Source organism: Ovis canadensis, chromosome 25 (assembly GCF_042477335.2).
Source record: "Ovis canadensis isolate MfBH-ARS-UI-01 breed Bighorn chromosome 25, ARS-UI_OviCan_v2, whole genome shotgun sequence".
NCBI lineage: Eukaryota > Metazoa > Chordata > Mammalia > Artiodactyla > Bovidae > Ovis > Ovis canadensis.
Window position 1 is genome coordinate 25,754,840 of NC_091269.1, and position 22,978 is coordinate 25,777,817.

A 22,978-nucleotide genomic window follows, 5' to 3' on the forward strand; every position below is an offset into this window, starting at 1 on the left:
ACCATTATGCCGTATACTGAAACTAGTAATAATATTAGTTTCATCTCAGTTAAAAGAAAATGTATATGAGCTTTACAGTGATAACAAAACTAAACTTGTTCAGAGAAGAGAGCGTCAGCCCCACACGATGCCCAAAAAAGGGAAGCAAATTCTTCTCTCTCTCTCTCTTCTAGTTCCCAAACCAGAGATGAAGCACAGGCCCCCTGGAGTACAAGTGCACAGCCCCAACCACTGGACTACCAGAGACTACCGTCAATAAATACATGGTGCATTTTAAAAATATAACACTCAACCATTCCAGTATCATTTTCATGTCAACTCACTGAAAATATACTGAAATCAAATAACCACAAATAAATAGAAGTTTATTTTCTCTAGGAGAAACATTTATCCAAATGTTAATACTCTCTATCAGCTGATAGAAAGCTACCAAGTATATTAGGAAACAACTGAAAATCTAGATACAAAAAAAAATCCATAAGCAAGAGAACTATTTCAACAATCTTGAGACTATAATTTAGTATACTTGTCTATGTCAAAATCAAATGATCCCAAGCCTAATCAAAAACAAAGAAAATTTTAATAAGACAAATCAAACAAGCAAAATAAACCAACTATGCCACAATCAAACAGGCTTAACCAAAAGGAGAGATGTCTTGAAGATTCAAATTGTCTTTCCTATCCCTGCAACACTGAGTATTTTTTATTAACTGGTAGCAGCTAGCATGTGCCAGGTAAGTAAGGTAGTCAGGCAGTGAAGAGCTAGCTGGTGTGCTCATAAGGCAAAAATAAAAATAAGGCATAGAGATGCGTGTGTTCTGATCATCCAGGGGGCACAATGCTTCAAAACTACAGGCTATGAGTCCATGAGAATTTTTATTTTTGCCATCCCATTACTGGCTGTAAGACCTAGGGCCAGATTACTTTACCTTCCATCCCCCACCAACTTCCTCACCTCTAAAGAGCTGTTATGAGCATTATATAAAACACTATGTGCAGAGGAATTAGCACAGTACTAACACATACTAAATGCTAAATAAATGGCAGTTAACAGCAAATTGTGTGTGTGTGTGTGTGTTAGTCGCTCAGTTATGTCTGAATCTTTGTGACCCCATGGACTGCAGCCCCACCAGGCTCCTCTGTCCATGGAATTCTCCAGTCAAGAGTACTGGAGTGGGTTGCCATTTCCTTACCCAGGGGATCTTCCTAACCCAGGGATCGAACCACATCTTCTCTGCACAGAGATTCCTTACCATCTAAGCCACCAGGGAAGCCCAACATCAAAGTATACAGGCACATGTTTTTGTCCTCTTATCCCTACAAGTGATACACATGTGCATGCAACATTAAAGAGGACACCTATGAAACAGCACAAGGGGAAAATAAGTTTCCCAAGGCAATACTAAACCTCACAAGGCTTAGTCTCCCTCGTGCACATGTGCTCAGTCATGTCTGACTCTGTGACCCCATGGACTGCAATTCACCGGGTTCCGCTGTCCATGGAATTTTCCAGGCAAGAATACTGGAGTGGGTTGCCATTTCCTACTCCAAGGGATCTATCTTCCCAAAGCATGGATCAAATCCACTTCTCTTGCATTGGCAGGCGGGTTCTTTACCACTAGTGCTATTTGGGAAGCTCTTAGTCTTCCACAGTGTCTACTAGACATGCAATAATGCCCTGGGGATTCAATTAAAAGTTTTCAAATCAACCACCAACAAAAATTGGCAGATAAAGACATCTATCAAATTCTCTGAAAAGTACTGTTTCATTAGGAAAGGAATTTTCTTGCATCTACAAATGTTTCTTCAATTATGTTAGCATTTCTTAAAATTTGCCCAGCTAGGCCAATGTCCGTTTCAGACATTCAAAAGGGCCAAACAGCACATAGTGGCTACCTACGTATTTCCTTTAAGCCTGCTCACTAGTGGAAAGTAAGTGAAGTGAAGTTGCTCAGTTGTGTCCGACTCTCTGCAACCCTATGGACTGTAGCCTACCAGGCTTCTCCGTCCATGGGATTTTCCAGGCAAGAGTACTGGAGTGGGTCGCCTTTTCCTTCTCCAGAGGATCTTCCCGACCCAGGGATGGAACCCAGGTCTCCCGCATTAGAGGCAGATGCTTTACCCTCTGAGCTACCACTAGAAAGTAAAAGTGAAGTGAAGTGAAGTCGCTCAGTCGTGTCCAACTCTTTGTAACCCCGTGGACTGTAGCCTGCCAGGCTCCTCCGTCCAAGGGATTCTCCAGGCAAAAATACTAGAGTGGGTTGCCATTTCCTTCTCCAGGGGATATTCCCAACCCAGGGATCGAACCCATGTCTCCGGCATTGCAGGCAGACGCTTTAACCTCTGAGCACCAGGGAAGCCCTAGTGGAAAGTAAAGTAGCACTTAATTCATAACTGGCCAATGAAGAACAACTAATGCAAAGAACTTAAACTCTCTATGTGTATGTATGAACATGTTTGTCACTTATAACGGCCTGATGACCCTTAAAACATTTCATAGGCCAGCAGTTGCCTGAAAGAATTGAAAGCTCTGAAGATTTGTTTTATTATGTTTTCTTTTCTCACTTCTCACATCATCATGGAACTCAGTATCACTAGATCCCTAGTTTACCACTTAATATCTCTGGAAATTCCACCCTTTTAGTAAGTGAAACATGGCGAGACTAAAACAGATGAGTGAATAAAAAGCAATCAATCTTTCCTTGATGTTCATTTAACTTCTGAACACAAGTTTTACTGTCACATAGGTTTTATAGCACATTAAGTCTATTTTTTTCCTATTTAGAGAGAATTACGCATTAGAAAGCAACACTATGAACAAAGCTAGTGGAGGTGATCGAATTCCAGATGAGCTATTTCAAATCCTGAAAGATGATGCTGTGAAAGTGCTGCACTCAATATGCCAGCAAATTTGGAAAACTCAGCAGTGGCCACAGGACTGGAAAAGGTCAGTTTTCATTCCAATCCCAAAGAAAGGCAATGCCAAAGAATGCTCAAACTACTGCACAATTGTACTCATCTCACATGCTAGTAAAGTAATGCTCAAAATTCTCCAAGCCAGGCTTCAGCAGTACGTCAACTGTGAACTTCCAGATGTTCAAGCTGGTTTTAGAAAAGGCAGAGGAACCAGAGATCAAATCGCCAATATCTGCTGGATCATCCAAAAAGCAAGAGAGTTCCAGAAAAACATCTATTTCTGCTTTATCGACTATGCCAAAGCCTTTGACTATGTGGGTCACAATAGACTGTGGAAAATTCTGAGAGAGATGGGAATACCAGACCACCTGATCTGCCTCTTGAGAAACCTATATGCAGGTCAGGAAGCAACAGTTAAAACTGGACATGGAACAACAGACTGGTTCCAAATAGGAAAAGGAGTATGTCAAAGCTGTCTATTGTCACCCTGCTTATTTAACTTATATGCAAAGTACATCATGAGAAACGCTGGGCTGGAAGAAGCACAAGCTGACATCAAGATTGCCGGGAGAAATATCAATAACCTCAGATATGCAGATGACACCACCCTTAAGGCAGAAAGTGAAGAGGAACTAAAAAGCCTCTTGATGAAAGTGAAAGTGGAGAGTGAAAAAGCTGGCTTAAAGCTCAACATTCAGAAAACCAAGATCATGGCATCCGGTCCCATCTCATCATGGGAAATAGATGGGGAAACAGTGTCAGACTTTATTTTGGGGGGCTCCAAAATCACTGCAGATGGTGATTGCAGCCATGAAATTAAAAGATGCTTACTCCTTGGAAGGAAAGTTATGACCAACCTAGACAGCATATTCAAAAGCAGAGACATTACTTTGCCAACAAAGGTCTGTCTAGTCAAGGCTATGGTTTTTCCAGTGGTCATGTATGGATGTGAGAGTTGGACTGTGAAGAAAGCTGAGCACCAAAGAATTGATGGTTTTGAACTGTGTTGTTGGAGAAGACTCTTGAGAGTCCCTTGGACTGCAAGGAGATCCAACCAGTCCATCCTGAAGGAGATCAGTCCTGGGTGTTCATTGGAAGGACTGATGCTGAAGCTGAAACTCCAGTACTTTGGCCACCTCATGTGAAGAGCTGACTCATTGGAAAAGACTGATGCTGGGAGGGAATGGGGGCAGGAGGAGAAGGGGACGACAGAGGATGAGATGGCTGGATGGCATCACCTACTCGATGGACATGAGTTTGAGTAAACTCTGGGTGATGGTGATGGACACGGAGGCCTGGCATGCTGTGATTCATGGGGTCGCAAAGAGTCGGACACGATTGAGCGACTGAACTGAACTGAACAGGTTTATCAACTGAATTGCAAAGTAACCAATGAATTTTTTAAAAGATAAAGATTATTATTTCTAGTGCTTCAGTGGGGAACAGTAATTATGAATAAATAAATGAATTACCTTTAGTGGGCCCTTTATATGGTCATCTTGAACTTCCACTGTTGAAGAATCATGTCTAAATGTTACCTAGAGATTATAAATTTAATTAGCCACCAAAAAAGAAAAAAAAAGCAGCACAAGCTCATTAATGCATGAATTCTTTTCTTAAATAAGTAATCTAAACAAATGGCTGCTTAGTTTATACAAAATCTCAATCCCTAAGTAGAAACTGAAAAACTTACTATTTAACAGACAACATCCAGACTAATTTACTTGATGACTCACTTACTATAGTTTATTCAGTACTATTAGTTATGAGTTTAATCATATAATTTGTTTTCCTAAAAAATGAGGAAAAAGGAGGTGGTGATCTTAGTTTATTAGGTATTCTACCATTTAAAAAAAATAAATTCTACCATTTTAAATAAATCAGTAAATAATAAGCCTTAGCAACAAACATTTGCTGAGTGTCAAGCATCAAGCTCAAGCATTGAACCTATAACCTTCACAAAAACTTTGTTAGACAGGTGTGGTTATTCCCACTTTATTGCTAAGAAGACAGAAGAACACAAAGTGTAAGCAACTGGTCCAAGTACATGGTAGAGCTGAGATTCAAACTCAGGCCATCCGGATCCAGAACTTGCTATACTGTGTCAGTACAGACATCAGAGAATAGGACACTAGATGGTAAAATAAAGTTAAGTTAAAATAAAGGGATCAAGTTTAAATACATAATTAGTTGGTAAAAACAAAATACTTTCCAATACTCAGCATAGAAAAGGTGGTTTCCCCTATATAAAACAACAGCTTCCAAGGACTGAACCATTAACGTGGTCTTATCTGATATGCGGTAATCAGTTATGAAACAGGCTCACAAACCAGCTACGAAAGGAGCTGTCCTGTACTCACAGCATCCCATACATTTCTGTCTCACACATGGCACTACTACTCTTTATTTAAATTATGTGTTTACATATCTGTGCCATTCACTTAGACAGTAAAGCACTTAAGAATTGAGAAAAGGTCTTAATACTAGAGTTTCAATACCTGATACAATGCTCAGCATGTAATAAATGCTCAATAAATAAAAACTGATAGGGAAGAAGTATATCAACAAATTGTTGAAAATGTATTAACTCTGAATCATAAACAAACTGATACAGAAATATACTACCATACCTTTTGAGAAAATCATTAGCTTTGAATTATAAACACATTTTTAGAGCAGTCTAAAGAACTAAGAACAAATTTTAGACAGCCACTACTTATAAGACACAAGGTACTGGCTGGTGCTCTGTGCTATCAGCACAAGTAGTACAGGCTGCCTCCTTCCTTTCGCTGGCAGCAAGAAACGGCGGAACTGCTGTGTGTCATTCTGCAGATTCATACAGTACACAGAGACACCCAGGTGAGATCACAAATCACGGCTAAATTCCAGTGAAGCATGGTTCCTGGAGTAACACATGGCTCTTGCCCAAAGGAACACCTTTTCTAACCAGCACAAGTTAGAAGGTGCTTATCTGGAGGCCAAGTTCTGCTGAGAAGTTCCACTTCTCTCCAAAGGGAGAGATTTCTGTCTAATTCACACTAAGGTATTACATGTGCTCTCAGCAGCTCTGCCTGAAAGGGTGAGAAAACTGATTTAAAAAACTTTCTCTTCATCTACAAGATAGTAATGGCAAAAATGAGTGCTCAGAGAACACCAGCGTGTGAAGTCAGAACAGGAAAAGGCACTACAGAAGCTTAGGTACACCAAGCATGTGAAACCTGAAGGCAGGGAGGGGGACCAGATCAGCATCCTACAGACTTACAGCTAATTTAGAGGCCCTGTCACAATGGTTCTTAACTAGCAGTGCCAGTCAGCATCACCCCGAAGCTTTTTTCAGCATGTCCATGCATAAGGAAAGAACCAAGGCAGACAAGCATGGAAGCAGCTCTGAGAGCTCACGTTCAACACCTCTGTGGCTGTTTTACTGGTGACGTTCAAAACAATATTTTATGGGGTATCTGCTAACCTGGATTCTAAATCTCTGGAAAAGAGACAAGGCTATTCTCATATCCCCATCCTCCTTCCCACCTGCACAGTTTGCAAGTCAATAAATAATTAGCAAGATTTTTTCAAGAAAAGCAGAAGATAGGGAATCAGCAACGAGACCCACCATCATCAGTTATAAACCACATCTCAGTTTCATGGTTAAAATGGGGAAGGGTCTTAAAATTGATGTACTATTCTAATTCCCACTATGTCACTAATTTTCCAGAATGGCCCTGGACAAATCACTGACCTTTTATTGAGCCTCATTTTCCTCAGGATAAAATTAACAAATTAAACTACATGACTTCTAAGGTCCTTTCCAGTTCTAAAAGGCTAACAATACAAATATGACCATGTCTGTAGTGAAATGGCATTCAAAATACCAATTATGATCATCTAATTTCATTCCAATTAGAACACTTAAGAATCACAAATAATGCTTTGCTTTCAGTTATTTTTACAATCTTTACTCTTAGAAACTGAACTCAACTTGCAGAAGAATTCTTAATACATTCACCAAATAAAAGTTCAGATGTCAAATACTAAATATATACTTGATAAAATGTATATACTGTACCTTGACTTTGACAAGTCTTTTTGCTGTCTTAATCTTGGCTTCACAAAAGGCTCCTCTGTATTTAGCACTCACATCAGTGCCCACTGTCAAATAGGGAGGTTCATCAAGCGCCTAAAAATGCAAAAACTTATTATTAGATTTAAACTTTCGAGTTCTTTCCCCCAATCAGACTTTAGAATGGCTGATCTAATCCTGTTACAGCTATAAAATTTTTAATATATGAATGTATTGTTAACAAGAACAATCTATAAAATACTCTAACTTAAAAATAAGTAAAATACATAAGGTCTATTTACATGTACCAAAATGTACATCAAAGAAGATACAAAGGCATCTTTTTTTCTCTACATAAAACACACATGGTCCATGATAAGAATTAGCTCAATCACAAGTATGTATCATTCTATCCACTCTTTTATTCAAATTTTCTTTACTAAATAACCACTGAAAGAAAAGGAACATCCTTAAAGCTCAAAGAAAATTTCTTTTCATATTTAGGCTATTATCTTGGCAGCCACCCAAATTCAGAACAGCTCCCTATCAAGATGACTCTAAGGTAGAACAGTATAAAGAGGGTAGGGAAAACCACATAGATTCAAACTATTGTTGAAAACTGAACAAAGAAATCCAATTTGAAAAATCTGAAGTAAAAATCAGCCAAAATGTCTCAACTGCTTTGGCATGAATTCACTGTTTACTTCTCGTCTACAATAAATATTATTCTAAGCTTTTTCACTGTGATTTAATTTTAATAGTCCTAATCTAGCTGGTTTTTTTATAATCAGGTTCTTTTTCTGCACAGGAGCTATAGTTCTAAGGGGTTCTACTTACATTAATCAATTCCACAGACAAAGATCATACAAGTAACTTCTCCTAAATGTTTTACAAGAAAAACTAATATACCAAGATGCACCATCAGAAAAAAAAAGAGTTGGGAGTCTGGGAATATCAGTTTATCGAATGAATTCCCATTCTGTCTCATTATTTCCCAGTCTATTTGTCCAAAGAATCCTTTTTTAAAATTAACATCTATTAACATCCTGCAGAAATTCCATAGAATACAAGGTGGAAAAATACTATTATATAGCAATAACTAATGAGAACATCAATTTCATTTGGATCTTAAAATAAATTTACCCCTGATAGTTCTGGCTAATACACACAGAAGAGATCTATCTCTAAAAAAATATTCTAATGGTACAACAAAAATTATCATAAAGATAGCAAATAATTTTAATAACTTTTTGAAAGGTGGGGAGGTACCAGAAACCAAAAAAAGGAGTTACAACTAAACATATCAGGTCATCCTCCTTAATGGCCATTTGCCTCACATATTTTTAAAATAAATACTTAAAACATATCAAGTATATGACTTCTTAAATCTACTTAAGAAAATGCTTATATTTCAATTTATGCTATAGCAGAAGTATACCCTCAAAGAAAGATAATCATTTCTGCATTGTTACTTTTTAAATATGCTGATACCATGAACTACAATTTGATAACTCTATACTAGTCTTTGCACCTAAATTTAATAAATGCATTTCTACCTTATGGCTGAGCCCTCTTAAAATATCACCTTTCTTGGTCAAAATTTTGATTTAATTCCAGACAGGCTAGTGGCTTTATTTTAGCAAGAATATGAAAAGGAATTTGCAGCACTTCACTCAGAAATTGTCAAAAAGACATCAATTCAATTGATAAATTTTGTGTTATTGCTAAAGAAGCCCAGATAAAGGGGCCGCTTCATGACCATAAGGCCCATTAACCTCCACAACTCACAACCTCTCGCATTAATACTTCCTGCCTCATTAGCCAGCAAAATTTTATTTTCATAGATAAATAGTTTGGTTCAATAAAAATTGAGGAACCAGAAATTGTGAAATACAGAAAGAATCAGAGGTCATCTAAAAGTACATGTTCGTGCCCAATCAGGAACAAATAAATATTTAAGAAATGATACGCTTTTTAGGTACTTTTATTACAGAGAATTCTAAACCAAAAAGGCGGGGCGGGGGGTGAAACAGAACAGTGATATTATTTAGACTACTAGCACACATAAACTCATTTAAGGGTTCCTTTCACTAATATTCATATCAAACACTGGCCACAACCCAACATTAGCAAACAATAACTATGCTTACTGAGCAGATTTATTCAGCCTGAATTTGAGAAAGGTGATTTTTCCTCCAAATCAAAGCCACATTGTAACCAACATGGAAATCCATGTAGATAGAAAAGAGTAATAATTAGCTCAGATTTCATGAGGGCAAATTATTACTTTCAAGGAGTAATATTTTCCTTCCTTCACACTAGAACACAAGAAAAGGAATTAGCAAACTACATAAAGAAAATGTCTATTAGAAAAATACTTGCAAAGGAAAGTTGAAGTTTAAAAAAACTTGCTAAATACATTGTTAGAACAGTGTTAATTTCTCAAAAGAGCCTAAGAAAAGCAAAGATCCATGCCCTGATTTTAATTTGTCTCTCTCTCTTTTTTTGTATCATCATAGGTAAGTTACTTTTTTGTCTCTAATTTCTCTTAATTATTTGGATGAATAATCTGAATTCTATATACATTTGTTTAACAAGCCTGCATTTTAACACAGGTTGGAGCTACACAGATGGTCAGAATGGGATACTGAGACACATTAATTGTCTGGAAGTAAAACTATGCTAACCAGAACATGAATTTCTACAGAAAAAAACAAATGAAACTCACAACATACATGGTCAGATTTGTGTATATAATTTTGTTGTTGTTTAGTCACTAAGTTGTGCCTGACTCTTTGTGAACCCACAGACTGCAGCCCACCAGGCTTTTCTCTCTCCATGGGATTTCCCATGCAAGTATATGGAGTGGGTCGCCATTTCCTTCTGCAGGGGATCTTTCCAACCCAGGAACTAAACTCGCATCTTCTCTGGTTGGCAGGCAGATTCTTTATCACTGAGCTACCAGGGAAGCTCGTATGTAATTTTCAGTTCAGTTCAGTCGCTCAGTCGTGTCTGACTCTGTGCGACCCCATGAAAAGCAGCACGCCAGGCCTCCCTGTCCATCACCAACTCCCGGAGTTCACTCAGACTCATGTCCGTCGAGTCGGTGATACCATCCAGCCATCTCATCCTCTGTTGTCCCCTTCTCCTCCTGCCTCCAATCTCTCCCAGCATCAGGGTCTTTTCCAATGAGTCAACTCTTCGCATGAGGTGGCCAAAGTACTGGAGTTTCAGCTTTAGCATCAGTCCTTCCAATGAACACCCAGGACTGATCTCCTTTAGAATGGACTGGTTGGATCTCCCTGCTGTCCAAGGGACTTTCCATGAAGTGATGGGACCAGATGCCATGATCTTCGTTTTCTGAATGTTGAGCTTTAAGGCAACCTTTTCACTCTCCTCTTTCACTTTCATCAAGAGGCTCTTTAGCTCCTCTTCACTTTCTGCCATAAGAGTGGTGTCATCTGCATATCTGAATGAAATCACTCAGTCGTGTCCGAGTCTTTGTGACCCCACGGACTGTAGCCTACCAGGCTCCTCCCTCCATGGGATTCTCCAGGCAAGAGTACTGGAGTGGGTTGCCATTGCCTTCTCCAGGGGATCTTCCCGACCCAGGGATCGAACCTGGGTCTCCTGCATTCCAGGCAGATGCTTTAACCTCTGAGCCAATTTTTCCCGGCAATCTTGATTCCAGCTTGTGTCTCTTCCAGCCCAGCGTTTCTCGTGATGTACTCTGCATATAAGTTAAATAAGCAGGGTGACAATAGACAGCCTTGACGTACTCCTTTTCCTATTTGGAACCAGTCTGTTGTTCCATGTCCAGTATGTAATTTTAGCACATCATAAATTATCACTCTATAATTAGTGTAATGTAAGACTAACAGCACAGGTTCTCAAAGCAGAAGACACGGTCCTAATCCCAGCTCTATTCATTATGCTAACTAGGTGCATCTTCACAGGCTTCAGAACCTCCCTAAACTTCAGTGTCCATCCATATCAGAAAAATAGGACTAGTATTAAAAGTAATCAGTTATGATGCCCAAAGTATTTAAATATTCACAATTACTATTATGAAACTTTGTATGTGTGGGCAAAAAAGTCATTAAACCAATGTAAATTCGAATCTGGCTCCCCCTCGTTTTTCTTTTTAAAATGGGAGAGGCAAAACCTCATTTTACATGACTACTCATATAAATTAGGGCAAAGAGAACGTTAAACCACTTTTCTCACTTTTTCAACCAGTGTCACTACTTCTCAGAATATAGTATTTCTTCAGCATTAAATCTAATGAGAGCACAGTACAGAGTAACTGGTAATATGTACATATCTTTAAACTGTTATAGTTTTTATGCTTCTAGAAATGCAGGAATAATCAAAGATATATTTGATACAGTATACACACAGAAAAACATGCACCTTAAAGCTGAAGACAGCTATTAAAGAGTGATTACCCTATCAGAAAGGGACTGGAAAGGAGGGGTGTGGAAATGAAAATACTTTATTCAAAGTATGTTTTCTGTTTTGCTCTAAAAAAAAGTTTATTTTTTGTTTTTTACATTTGGCATGTAGCACTTTACTTTTTAAAATATAAACTAAGGAACATTTCACACATATTAAAAGAAGAAGACATTACTGTGTGATAACTCTCCCTTGTAATCTGGCTCCCACAATTATCAATTATAATACTCAAAATATTATAATCTGTTAAGTCACTGGGAAGAGGGTTTATTTTGAACATTCTTAGTAATACTTGTCTATATTCTCCAGTGTGTTTGGAGTGACTCTATTAATGAGAATCAGTATAATATAGTAATTAAGAGCACAGGCTCTTGAATTAGATGCTTACATTCAAATCTACCACTGAGCAGCCAGATAACCTTGCCTCTAGACACAATAAATAGTGACTATCTCACAGGGATGAAGCTTGAACCACTACATTTGAAGTGCTTATTAGAACAGGACCCAGCATACAATATCAAATAAAGGCTGTTATTATTCAATATTCTGGAGGTACAATTGTGAATTTAAAAAAATGTTTAAGTTCTATACAAAAGGAGATTCCACATAAATAAAACAGATTCCAGTATAACTGTGTATATGGATAAGGAATCTTTAAAATAGTATCCCCCTGTTCAATTCAGAAATAAAGCAATCATGTTGAATTCTAGTATCAGGAGAGGTTAAGTGTTTGTGGGGATGCTAGAAAAAGTCTATCTGAGTCCTTTAGTGTAGCAGGAAGATTACCAAGATTATACACCTCTCTTTTGAGGCTACTGTACTTTGATCCAAAGCAGAGCTATTCAAAGAAGCATGTCAGATTTACCAAGATACTTTTGACCAACACCAACCCTGTAAGGTGTGCAATGTATACCACCAGGAAAAAAAAAAAAAAAAAACCTCTTACCTTTTTTTTTTGTTCTGCTGCTTTTGGTAAAAAATACAGATCATCTCAGAGGCTAAAATAAAATGTTTTTCTAAACTACCTCCATGCCAAAAAGGAAATTAAATGACTAAATTACCATCCCTTTGTTTAGCAAACAGAACAGTTTTCCAGTTGTCAAGGCAACAGCTACCTCACAGTTATTTCAGCACTGCTTAAACAATTATTTTTCTAGTCAATCTACCAAGTGTCCTAACTGGCACCTAAAAACCATTAAATTCCATGGAAACACTAAAAAGCATAAGCAAATTTTAAATTAGCTATTGGTGGATAATAATCCTTCAAGAAGCCAAAATGCCATGGAAATATATAAGTACTCAAATGAATCAACAATAATCTCTTATGTGCCTTGGGCTACAGTACACGATATATGCAAGTTTAAGAGAGATAACAGTTTAATCAATGCTCCAAATGACTAACGTTGGCACTGCCTAAGAAATATTCAGTTACTCAAGATACATTTTTCAAAAAGGAAAACATGCTAGATGACATTTTATTGAGGTATTTTTTAAAAACAGTAAGCATTCAAATTGATTACTAAGGCAGTGCCAGTGTAGCCAAGGGAATCAAGATATTAAATTTGATACTAAAATTCTCAGTAAATAAATGTATTTAAACACACAGTGTGATAATAAATCTATGAAACCACCTTTTTATATGCGATGATCTCACAGAGGCATTAAAACAATAATGGAGATAATTCGAACAGATGAACCCATAATACATCAAAAGGTACCAAGGATCCTTGGAGAAACAGCTAATTTCAAACTTGGGCAGAGAAAATACAAGCAGAATCTAAAATATCTTATGGCAGAAGGTAAAGAAATGCTCAATGAATAATCGGAACATTTCAAAGGGACATAGGAGCCACCTTGAAGGGGCTCCTACTGGCCAAATGAGGGAAACCTTCAGCATCAAAGTATTGGCTGTCCCATAATCTTGTTAGGGGATATATGTATATATCAAAAGTGAATGACTTAAGATGTGTGTGTGTGTAAGTAAATTACATTCAGGTGAAAAATCAAAACCCACTTAGTAAAACTTGCAGCTATGATTCTATATTGACAAGGAAATGAATGAATGATGAATAAATAAAAAAATGTAGAAAGAGGAAAGCTCTCTTACAGTAAAATGTTAATAAATGTAGCAAGAATGATGGAAACAGAGAATTATCTTTTAGCAACCATCATGAAGGTGATTGATTTCATAGAGTTGTCAACAGATCCTACACTGATGAGTGAAGGTGTGATAAAGAATAGGATATTGACACATTCCTGGCATACGATTCAATTATCAGTAGTGGAATGACGCCATGCACGGAGAACAAAAGCACATCCTTTCTGTGATATACATGTCAAGAATGATTTTGACGATGAGAAAAATTAGATGCACAGAATATAAGGTCTGTATTCCTTAACACGCTAAGGGACACGAAATATAGTGAAAACTGGGAAAGACTTTCAAATTGAAGCACTCTGAAGAGACGTGATAATCAAATGTAACGTGTAGTCCTAGACTGAGCATGGGCCAGAAAAGGAAAAAGACTTATTAGGCAAGTTAGTGAACTCTGAAACGGTCTCAGACTAGGATGGCAGTATTATACCAATGCTGACTTTCCGATTTAGACAGCTGAATGCACAATAAGGAGGAGTGTCTGCTGCCGTCTGTGGGGTCACACAGAGTCAGACACGACTGAAGTGACTTAGCAGCAGCATGCTCTGCAGCATTTAGGGATGAAAGGACATCATGTCTGCAGCTTGCTCTCGAAGTGTGAAGACAGCAATAAGATGTTATGCAAAAATACAAAAGAACTTTTCTGCCAACCCAATACATGAATACACATATACAGATTATATGAATTCTGCATACTATAAAGTTGAAATACATGCCCTGGAGAAGAAAATGGCAACCCACTCCAGCATTCTTGCCTGGGAAATCCCATGGGATAGAGGAGCCTGGCGGGCTACAGTCCCTCCGTGAGGTCTCAAAGAGTCGGACATGACTGAGTGGCTAAGCAAAGGGCACAGGCCATCTTAACAGTATTTTAGGTCTTCCAATCCATGAATGTGGGGTCTTTCCATTTATTTAGGCCTTTCTTAATTTCTTTCAGAAACATTTTCTGATTTTTTAAAATAACTCTTGTGCTTCTTTAGCAACTGAACAAGTGTTTTATTCTTTTTGATATTTTTATTAATTTTGTTTTTAGAGTATTCATTGCCAGTGTATCAAAATACAATTGATTGTAAAATTTATTTTGTAACCTGCAACTTTGTGTAAGAGTCTTACTTTCTTTTAACATTATAAGTGTCCAATATTTTTATTGAAACCTGAACATTTTATATAATACATTGTCCCTACTCTGGATACTAATTATAACCAGCAATAATAATAAACAACAGGCTTCCTTTTGTTGTTAAAAAAAAAAGAAATACATGAAAAAATTATTTTTAAACAGTATGTATTTATTGGATATTTGTATATTTTTCCTATTAACTGCTCATATGTGTTCTTTTTTCTTTAGGTTTTTTCAGTTTTATTTATTTTACTTTACAATATTGTATTGGTTTTGTCATACATTGACATGAATCTGCCACGGGTGTACATGTGTTCCCCATCCTGAATCCCGCTCCGCATCCCATCCCTCTGGATCACCCCAGTGCACCAGCCCCGGGTACCCTGTCTCATGCATCCAACCTGGACTGGTGATTCGTTTCACATGTGATAATTTACATGTTTCAATGCCATTCTCTCATATCATCCCACCCTCGCCCTCTCCCACGGAGTTCAAAAGACTGTTCTATACATCTGTGTCTCTTTTGCTGTCTTGCATACAGGGTTATCGTTACCATCTTTCTAAATTCCATAAATATGCGTTAGTATACTGTATTGGTGTTTTTCTTCCTGGCTTACTCTGTAAAATAGGCTGCAGTTTCATCCACCTCATTATGTGTTCTTTATCAGAGTTCCTCATTTTTTTAAAAACTGAACTGTGAAAGTTCTTCCATATTAAAAACAACAACAACAACAACAACAACAACACCAACCCTTTCCTCCAAGCACAAGAATCTTCTCTGGATGGTACGTATTTATTAATTTTCTCCCTAAAATTTAAGTTACCTTGTGAGCTGAAACTACAAATTATTTATAAGCAAATTTTAGACCCACGTCTATTAACCAGAGAGAGACCTACATATTCACAGAGGGGTTGTCTGCATATTCCTGGAAACTTAAATAACTCAAAAAAGACATTCTAACTAGAATGCTCATCATCTGCAAAGAGGTAAGAGAGAAATTTACTGGGAAGGACATTTATTAAGTGCCACCTGTATTTAAGACATTATTCTATGTGCCAAAAAGCAAAGCCACTTTCTCCATGTAACATAAAGGTAGACAATTTATTTTGCCCTCAGAGAAGTTAAACTTATCTGTTATCTTGCTAGTGAAATCAAAACCTTATTCAAATGAATCTACTTTAGCATAACATCACTCAGAACATACCATGCTTATTTATAATGTTTAAACTTTAATAATCTCGAAGGTTCAGTTCAGTTCAGTCGCTCAGTCGTGTCTGACTTTTTGCGACACCATGAACTGCAGCACGCCAGGCCTCCCTGTCCAACACCAACTCCCGGAGTTTACCCAAACCCATGTCCATTGAGTCAGTGATGCCATCCAGCCATCTCATCCTCTGTCATCCCCTTTTCCTCCTGCCTTCAATCTTTCCCAGCATCAGGGTCTTTTCAAATGAGTCAGCTCTTCGCATCAGGTGGTCAAAGTACTGGAGTTTCAGCTTCAACATCAGTCCTTCCAATGAACACCCAGGACTGATCTCCTTTAGGATGGACTGGTTGGATCTCCTTGCAGTTCAAGGGACTCTCAAGAGTCTTCTTCAACACCACAGTTCAAAAGTGAAGGTTACAGCCAGTTCAAAACTCAAGAAGCACAAAGAAAAACCATAAGCTGGCACTGTAATGATTTATGTCTGGCCATGTGGACTTGGGGTTTGGGTCTTGGTTCACTAGCTCTCTGGATACAAGCCATCACTTATTTGTTATCTGATTTCAGAATGGCTGCTGTCTACTTGAACTGCTCAACGTACAGATTAAGATCCTGGCAAATTCGAACACACTCTGGTTTTGGAACAAGAGACTGCAATTCATTTACTGAATAACTTTCGGTATGTCTTTGGGTGTACGTCACCCCGACACTTTGATTTTTGGTTTCCTCTCTGTAGACTGATCGTGTAGGGTGCTTGAGAGTTTTAAATTAGGTAGCATGTTCAGAAACTTTGGGAGACTGACAGGTCCTGAGTAAAACACTTAGCAAATATTAGATGAAATCATATGAAATTGCTATTTTTCTGAAATCAGAAAAGGTCAAATATTGGCAATTTTATATTAGTTTCAATCTCATACTGATTTTCTCCACTTCCTTTAAGCAGCTGGGAAACCACAGACCAACACCCAAGAAACAAAACAGTCCTGTTCCACAATCTGCTCAGATGCAGTTTCTGCTCTATTGCCCATGCGCAAGACAGAGCTTTGCAGGACGAATCACTCTGGAGCTTGCAGGACTCCACCTCTGTATATCAACTCCTACTGCCAGAGAACTGGGCCTCACACAGAGATCTGGGTCCTGGGCCAACCAACGATGGACTCATTCCACCACTAGTGAAGCTACAGCTATTTTCCCACCTGATGGCTGTCTGTGCACCAACCACGTTTTTGTCTGGTTTTACATTCTCAAGAATACGACCCTGGGAATTCCCTGGAAGTCCAATGGTTAGGACTGCATGCTTTCACAAGCCACAGAGCATAGCCAAAAAAAAAATATACAGACAAGACAGATACACAGATATGACCTTGAAAGAAGCCATCAAAAGCAAACCATAATCTCTGATCACTTGAAAATCTATCCATTCTTTGTCTAGTGAGCAAAAGAAACTGAACCATATAATACATAATAAACAGAAATTCTAAGCCATAGAATGCACTCTAATTTCAGAGCCCAAGGTAATCCTTTTGGTAAACCAACACTACAATACTCACTGCCATACTACAATACTAGCTCTGCTTGGTCCAAATGGGTACAAACATTCTGTGAAGATGAACATTTCACATTCTATTTTAGTGATTTGTATCTGTCTTCTCTCCTAGATTGAGCAACTTAAAGCAAAAACTGCATCTTATTTATCTATCTTCAGATATCCCAGTCCTAGAACTGTACCTATATACAAGAGGAATTCAGGAATCATTTATTGAACCACAGAAGTTAGACATTAGTTAAGCCCTGCTAAATGGGATTTTCCTTAAGGTAAAAATTATTCACACTTCAAAAACAAAGGTCAGATAAATTGGGAGGAATCTTATACACCGAGAGGTCAAAAGCATGAGCTCTGGAATCAAGAGTATCTGGGTTCAAACTCCACATCTATGTGACCTTTGTTGTTGCTGTTTAGCTGCTAAGTCATGTCCAACTCTTTTGCAGCCCCATGGACAGTAGCCCGCCAGGCTTCTCTGTCTGTGGGATTTCCCAGGCAAGAATACTGGAGTGGGTTGCCATTTCCTTCTCCAAAGGATCTTTCCAGACCAGGGATCGAACCTGGGTCTCCTGCATTAGCAGGTGGATTCCTTACCACTGAGCCACCAGAGAAGCCCATATGTGACCTTTGGGACATGTTATTTAACTTCTCTGAGCCTAATTTCACATTTGCAAAGTGGAATTGATAACAGTAATAAAGTAAACACATGATGTCTATTTATATATTTTATAAGTAAATTATATAATATAAAAAATGTATAATAAAGTTACCTATTGCACATAAAATTGTCATATGCTGATAAATCTAAAATGCAGTTTATAACTTATGAGATGATCAAATTTTTACAGTTAAAAAGAATCCATATAGTTTTATAAAGAATAAGCTGCTAATGCGACAAGCACCAATTGTCAGATTATTTCTCTTAACAAAGAGGTATAAGAATTTGATTATACAGATTGTCAGCAATCTGATATACAGTGTGCCAAACAGGTTCTCCCTGTTAAGAATTCAAAATTGAAAGACTTGTCAATTTTCTGGTACAGCAAGGTGATAAAAACCCGTGTTAGCCATTTTCTGACATGTGTAGGGAGGAGAGAAAACCAGTCTGCAAAGAAAGAGAAACAGTAATAAAGAAAAAAGAACAGACATGTAGAGAAAAAAAGGGACATATATGAGTCTGTTAAGTGACTGAGAGAACCACTAGACTTAGTTTCTGCTAGCTTCCCAAAAGTTAAATCTCTCCTCAAACCTGACTGGGCTCTCTACTTGCAGGTACTCAGTATCCATAAAATAAATTCACTTTTTGGCTTTCAATAATTGAGATGGTTTCTATTACTGTAACCAAAATAGCCTTAATTAAACACATCAGAAAGAAGACATAAAATGTTGTATCAAGTCTACATTTACTGAGCATCCATAACGTCCTGGGCTAATTAGGACTCAGATCCTATTCACACAAATAGGAAACCAATTCCAGTTTCAAATTTTAAGTGGAATTGTCACAATATATAAAATTCTAGAAGACCAATAAGGAATAATGAAATATGGACATACAAAGTAAAACACCAGATTTTTTTATGGTCATTTTAACTTTATTATTTAATGTGAAAATATTTGCCAGGAATGTTTAAGATGTGAAAGAAATATCACAGTAAAACATCTCTTAAGATTACTACCAACTGTAAAACTCCCAACACCACTGACCCTGCTTCCTCTACAAGCAAACCACTATTATGTGCATTTTGGTTATCTTTCCTATGGAAAAAACATTGTAAGAAGTTATTGAAAGTCATCAGTCATTATTACAGCAGCATTAGAAAACAACACTAAAATACAACTTCTGGTCTTTAATTTTTAAAAATCAACTTACAGGCCTTTATAGGTCTGGCTCTACACTCTTATCAACTTATTAAAAATACATTTAATCAGTATAATATTGTTTGAAGGTTGATTTGGATTAAGTGAAAATCTAAAAATTGCTTAAAACCGGTGTGAACAATAATTCCATGGAGAAGATAAAATGGAGTAAAAAAACATACACAATTAAATCAAGAGAGGGAAAAAAGAGGAAAAAAGAAACAACAAACAAATAAAAACCCCAGCATGATAGCATTTTTAAACCAATCACATCAATAATGCTTTAAATATGAATGGTCTAAACATGTTAGTTAAAAGACTTAAAAAATCAGATTGTATAAAAAATCAGGAACCAATTATGCACTGTTCAAGAAATCCACTTTAAATATAAAGACAAAAATTAAAAATAAAAAGATGGAGAAAGTCATATCATGCAAATTCTAAAAGAAAGCTATACTATATATACAAATTAATATATAATTGTATTAATTTCTTTTTTTTTTAATTCTTACATGCATTCCCAAACATGAACCCCCCTCCCACCTCCCTCCCCATTCAACCTTCAAACAATATTATACTGATTAATGTAGAGTATAAAGATTTTATAATACCATATTCCCCATTCCTCCCTCTCATCTTTTGTATTAATGTTGTCATGTATTTCACTTTTATATGTAGTATGAACACAACATGTTGCTGCTATTTTTGTTTTATATAGTTACATTTTAAGGAATAAAAATGGGAAATAAAGTGAAATTTATTAAAAAAAAAAAATGCACTGTGCCTCAAATGCATTTTGAACCAGCTTTACCACTTGTCTGGTTCCCTTACCAATGAATTAAATAAATCTTTTACATGCAAAAAATAAAAAAATAAAAAAATAAAAATAAAAATACATTTATACTAAAAAAAGAATAGTTTCTATTTTCAACAGACTTCTCTACTTTTTCCAGTCATATTTTTCAAAACTTAGAATATCTTGCCAAATCAGAAGACAGAAAGAGTGCTAGTCAAGAATAAGTAAGGGACAGAGAATCCCTGGAGGCCCCACAGTCAGGACTTGGCGCTTTCACTGCTGGGGCCTGGGTTTGATACTTGGTTGGAGAACTAAGATCCCACAAGCTGTACAAAAAAAATAAAGTAGAAATAATAACTACTCAATAAAACACTAGTTAAGTGAATGAATGAACCAATCAATCAATCAAACCAGATCAAAACTGAACTACCAGTAGGCAGTTCCTGGTGAGGTGCCCAGAATATGCAAAAAACAAAATATACTTTTCCTGTCTTCAAAAATTCATTATCCCTTGGACACAATAAGCAAAAGAACAAATCAATGTTTAAGACAAAAGAATTTCCCCCCTACAAGTTCAAATTAAACTATATGTTCACTTATTTTTAAAAATATTCTAACCTTTAAGTGATAATATCTAATATGTGTTAGGTTCATCTGACCTAGTAGTACAACGCTCTCCAAGTTCAGCAATGTTGTCAAAAGGAAATTTTTTTAAAGTAACTCTTCAAGGACTGTGACAGTGAGAAGACTAACTGGATACATTTAATATCATATACTCCAGATAGCATGATTTGGATGGGGGCTGGGGAGTTGCCAAAACTTTCAAATTAAAATCTCAGAAACCTCAAACTAATTTGATTCACAATCTTGAAAGACTGCAGTGAAAGTAAGACCCCAGGTGGTTAGTACATTCTCAGAATTCCAGTATCAAACCCGCCCTGCTGTCTTTTATGATGACCATGCCCATCTTGTCACCAGCTAAACTGCCACTTTATGATCCTCGGACACACTGCAGTCATGAGAAACATTCCAATGGTACTCCCTTCCAGAAAGCATTCCCAGCTGGAGAGGGAAGCCAATAGAGCTCTTGAATTCTAGCATTTCCCTTGCTGACCGACTGTCCCCAAGAAAATATTGAAGAAAGAATCCACTGGACTGTAATTACCCAGGTGACATGATAAATTTCAAGTGATGTGGGGAAGATTCCCTGAGCACATAAAAATATGAGGGCTCTATGATTTATCTTAAAAATAGATAAGAAAGTATGCTTTTCTAGTAACCATTTCTTAGGCTGATCTACATGAGCGTGTGTCCCACGAACGTCTCGAAAGAAAAGTAGCAGGTGCACACACACACAGGCTGGCAACAGTGCCAATCAACTGTTCGCTCGCTCTCAGCACTGTGTCAGGCATGCGCACACACACGTTCCACAGAGCACAGGATGCTGGTGTGCATGAGTTTACATTTTATCATAAACGAGAAAAGAGGTTTTTAAAGTGCGCCACCAGGACCAACATCACTGACATCACCCAGGAACTTGTCAGAAATGCAAAGTCTCAGGCCCCACTCTAGGCATCCTGAATCAGAAACTCTGGGGGACAGAATCAGCAATCTGTGTTTAAACGAATTTTCCAGAGAACTCAGATGTCCCACAGTTTGAAAACCAATGATATAGAGGCTATTTCTCTAGGAACTTGGACTAGATATATTCAGCAACTAACAGACTCTCTACTTGGTTTCCTGACTGATACGGTATGAGGTAACATGGGAGGAACACTCAAGGTGAAAGCAATCCGGGAAATCACAGCTACCATTTAAAGACTTGGGGCTTCCCAGGTGGCTCAGTGGTAAACACTCCACCTGCAATGCAGGAGACCCGGTTCTATCCCTGGATCAGGAAGAATCCCTGGAGAAGGAAATGGCTACCCACTCCACTATTCTTGCCTGCAGAATTCCATGGAGAGAGGAGCCTGGCAGGATACAGTCCATGGGGTCACAAAAAGTCAGACACAATTGAGCAACTAAAACTGTAAAGACTTGAGAGATGCCATGATGATGATGATGAAAAAAAAAACAGGTAACAGACACAGAATGAAATAATGCAGTAAAAATATGTATTTAAAATAATATAACATCAAGACTTCACTGGTGGTCCAGTGGTTAAGTCTTCCCCCTTCCACTGCAGGGGGCATGGGTTCCATCCCTGGTTGGTAACTAAGATCCCACATGCTGTGTGGCATGGCGTGACTAAAAAATAATAGAATATAGAATATAGAAAAATGGCTTAAGAAGATTCTAGGAAGAAATAAGAAACAGATAAAGTTATCAATGCAAAGAGAAAAAGCTAAGAAAAGTGAAAGCTAAGCTATCTCTATGAAAAGAGTTAACACAGCAGGCCTGACTGCTATTTTTGGCCTACTTTCAAGGTTGGCCCTTGGATGGCATCTGGGAGGTTGTGGGAACCTGAATTTCGGGAGGGTTCTCACAATTAATTGATAAGAGTGGCTCACTGTGCCTAAACTATATGTACAAATAACAGTTTATGCTAAATATCTGCTTTGATTCCACTCTGCGCCCGGTATGGGCTTTCTAAGTGACTGCTGCTGCTGCTACTAAGTCGCTTCAGTCGTGTCCGACTCTGTGCGACCCCACAGACGGCAGCCCACCGGGCTCCCCCATCCCTGGGATTCTCCAAGCAAGAACACTGGAGTGGGTTGCCATTTCCTTCTCCAATGCATGAAAGTGAAAAGTGAAAGTGAAGTTGCTCAGTTGTGTCTGACTCTTCACCACCCCACGGACTGCAGCCCACCAGGCTCCTAGTCCCCAGTAAAAACCCTAGGTGCTGTGTCCCTAACAAGCCTTCCTGTTGGCAAC

General features: G+C 37.8%; 1 protein-coding gene across 6 annotated transcripts in view; it reads right to left on the reverse strand.

The window, feature by feature from the left end:
* Nucleotides 1-22,978, reverse strand: part of ARID4B (AT-rich interaction domain 4B) — a 140,085-nt gene that overhangs the window by 77,605 nt on the left and 39,502 nt on the right. For all 6 annotated transcript variants that reach the window (XM_069571575.1, XM_069571577.1, XM_069571573.1 and 3 more), the window contains exons 3-4: nt 6,980-7,090; nt 4,389-4,454 (exon numbers count right to left, since the gene is read on the reverse strand). In XM_069571575.1, coding sequence (XP_069427676.1) covers nt 4,389-4,454; nt 6,980-7,090 — 177 coding nt within the window. The remainder of the gene's footprint in view (nt 1-4,388; nt 4,455-6,979; nt 7,091-22,978) is intronic.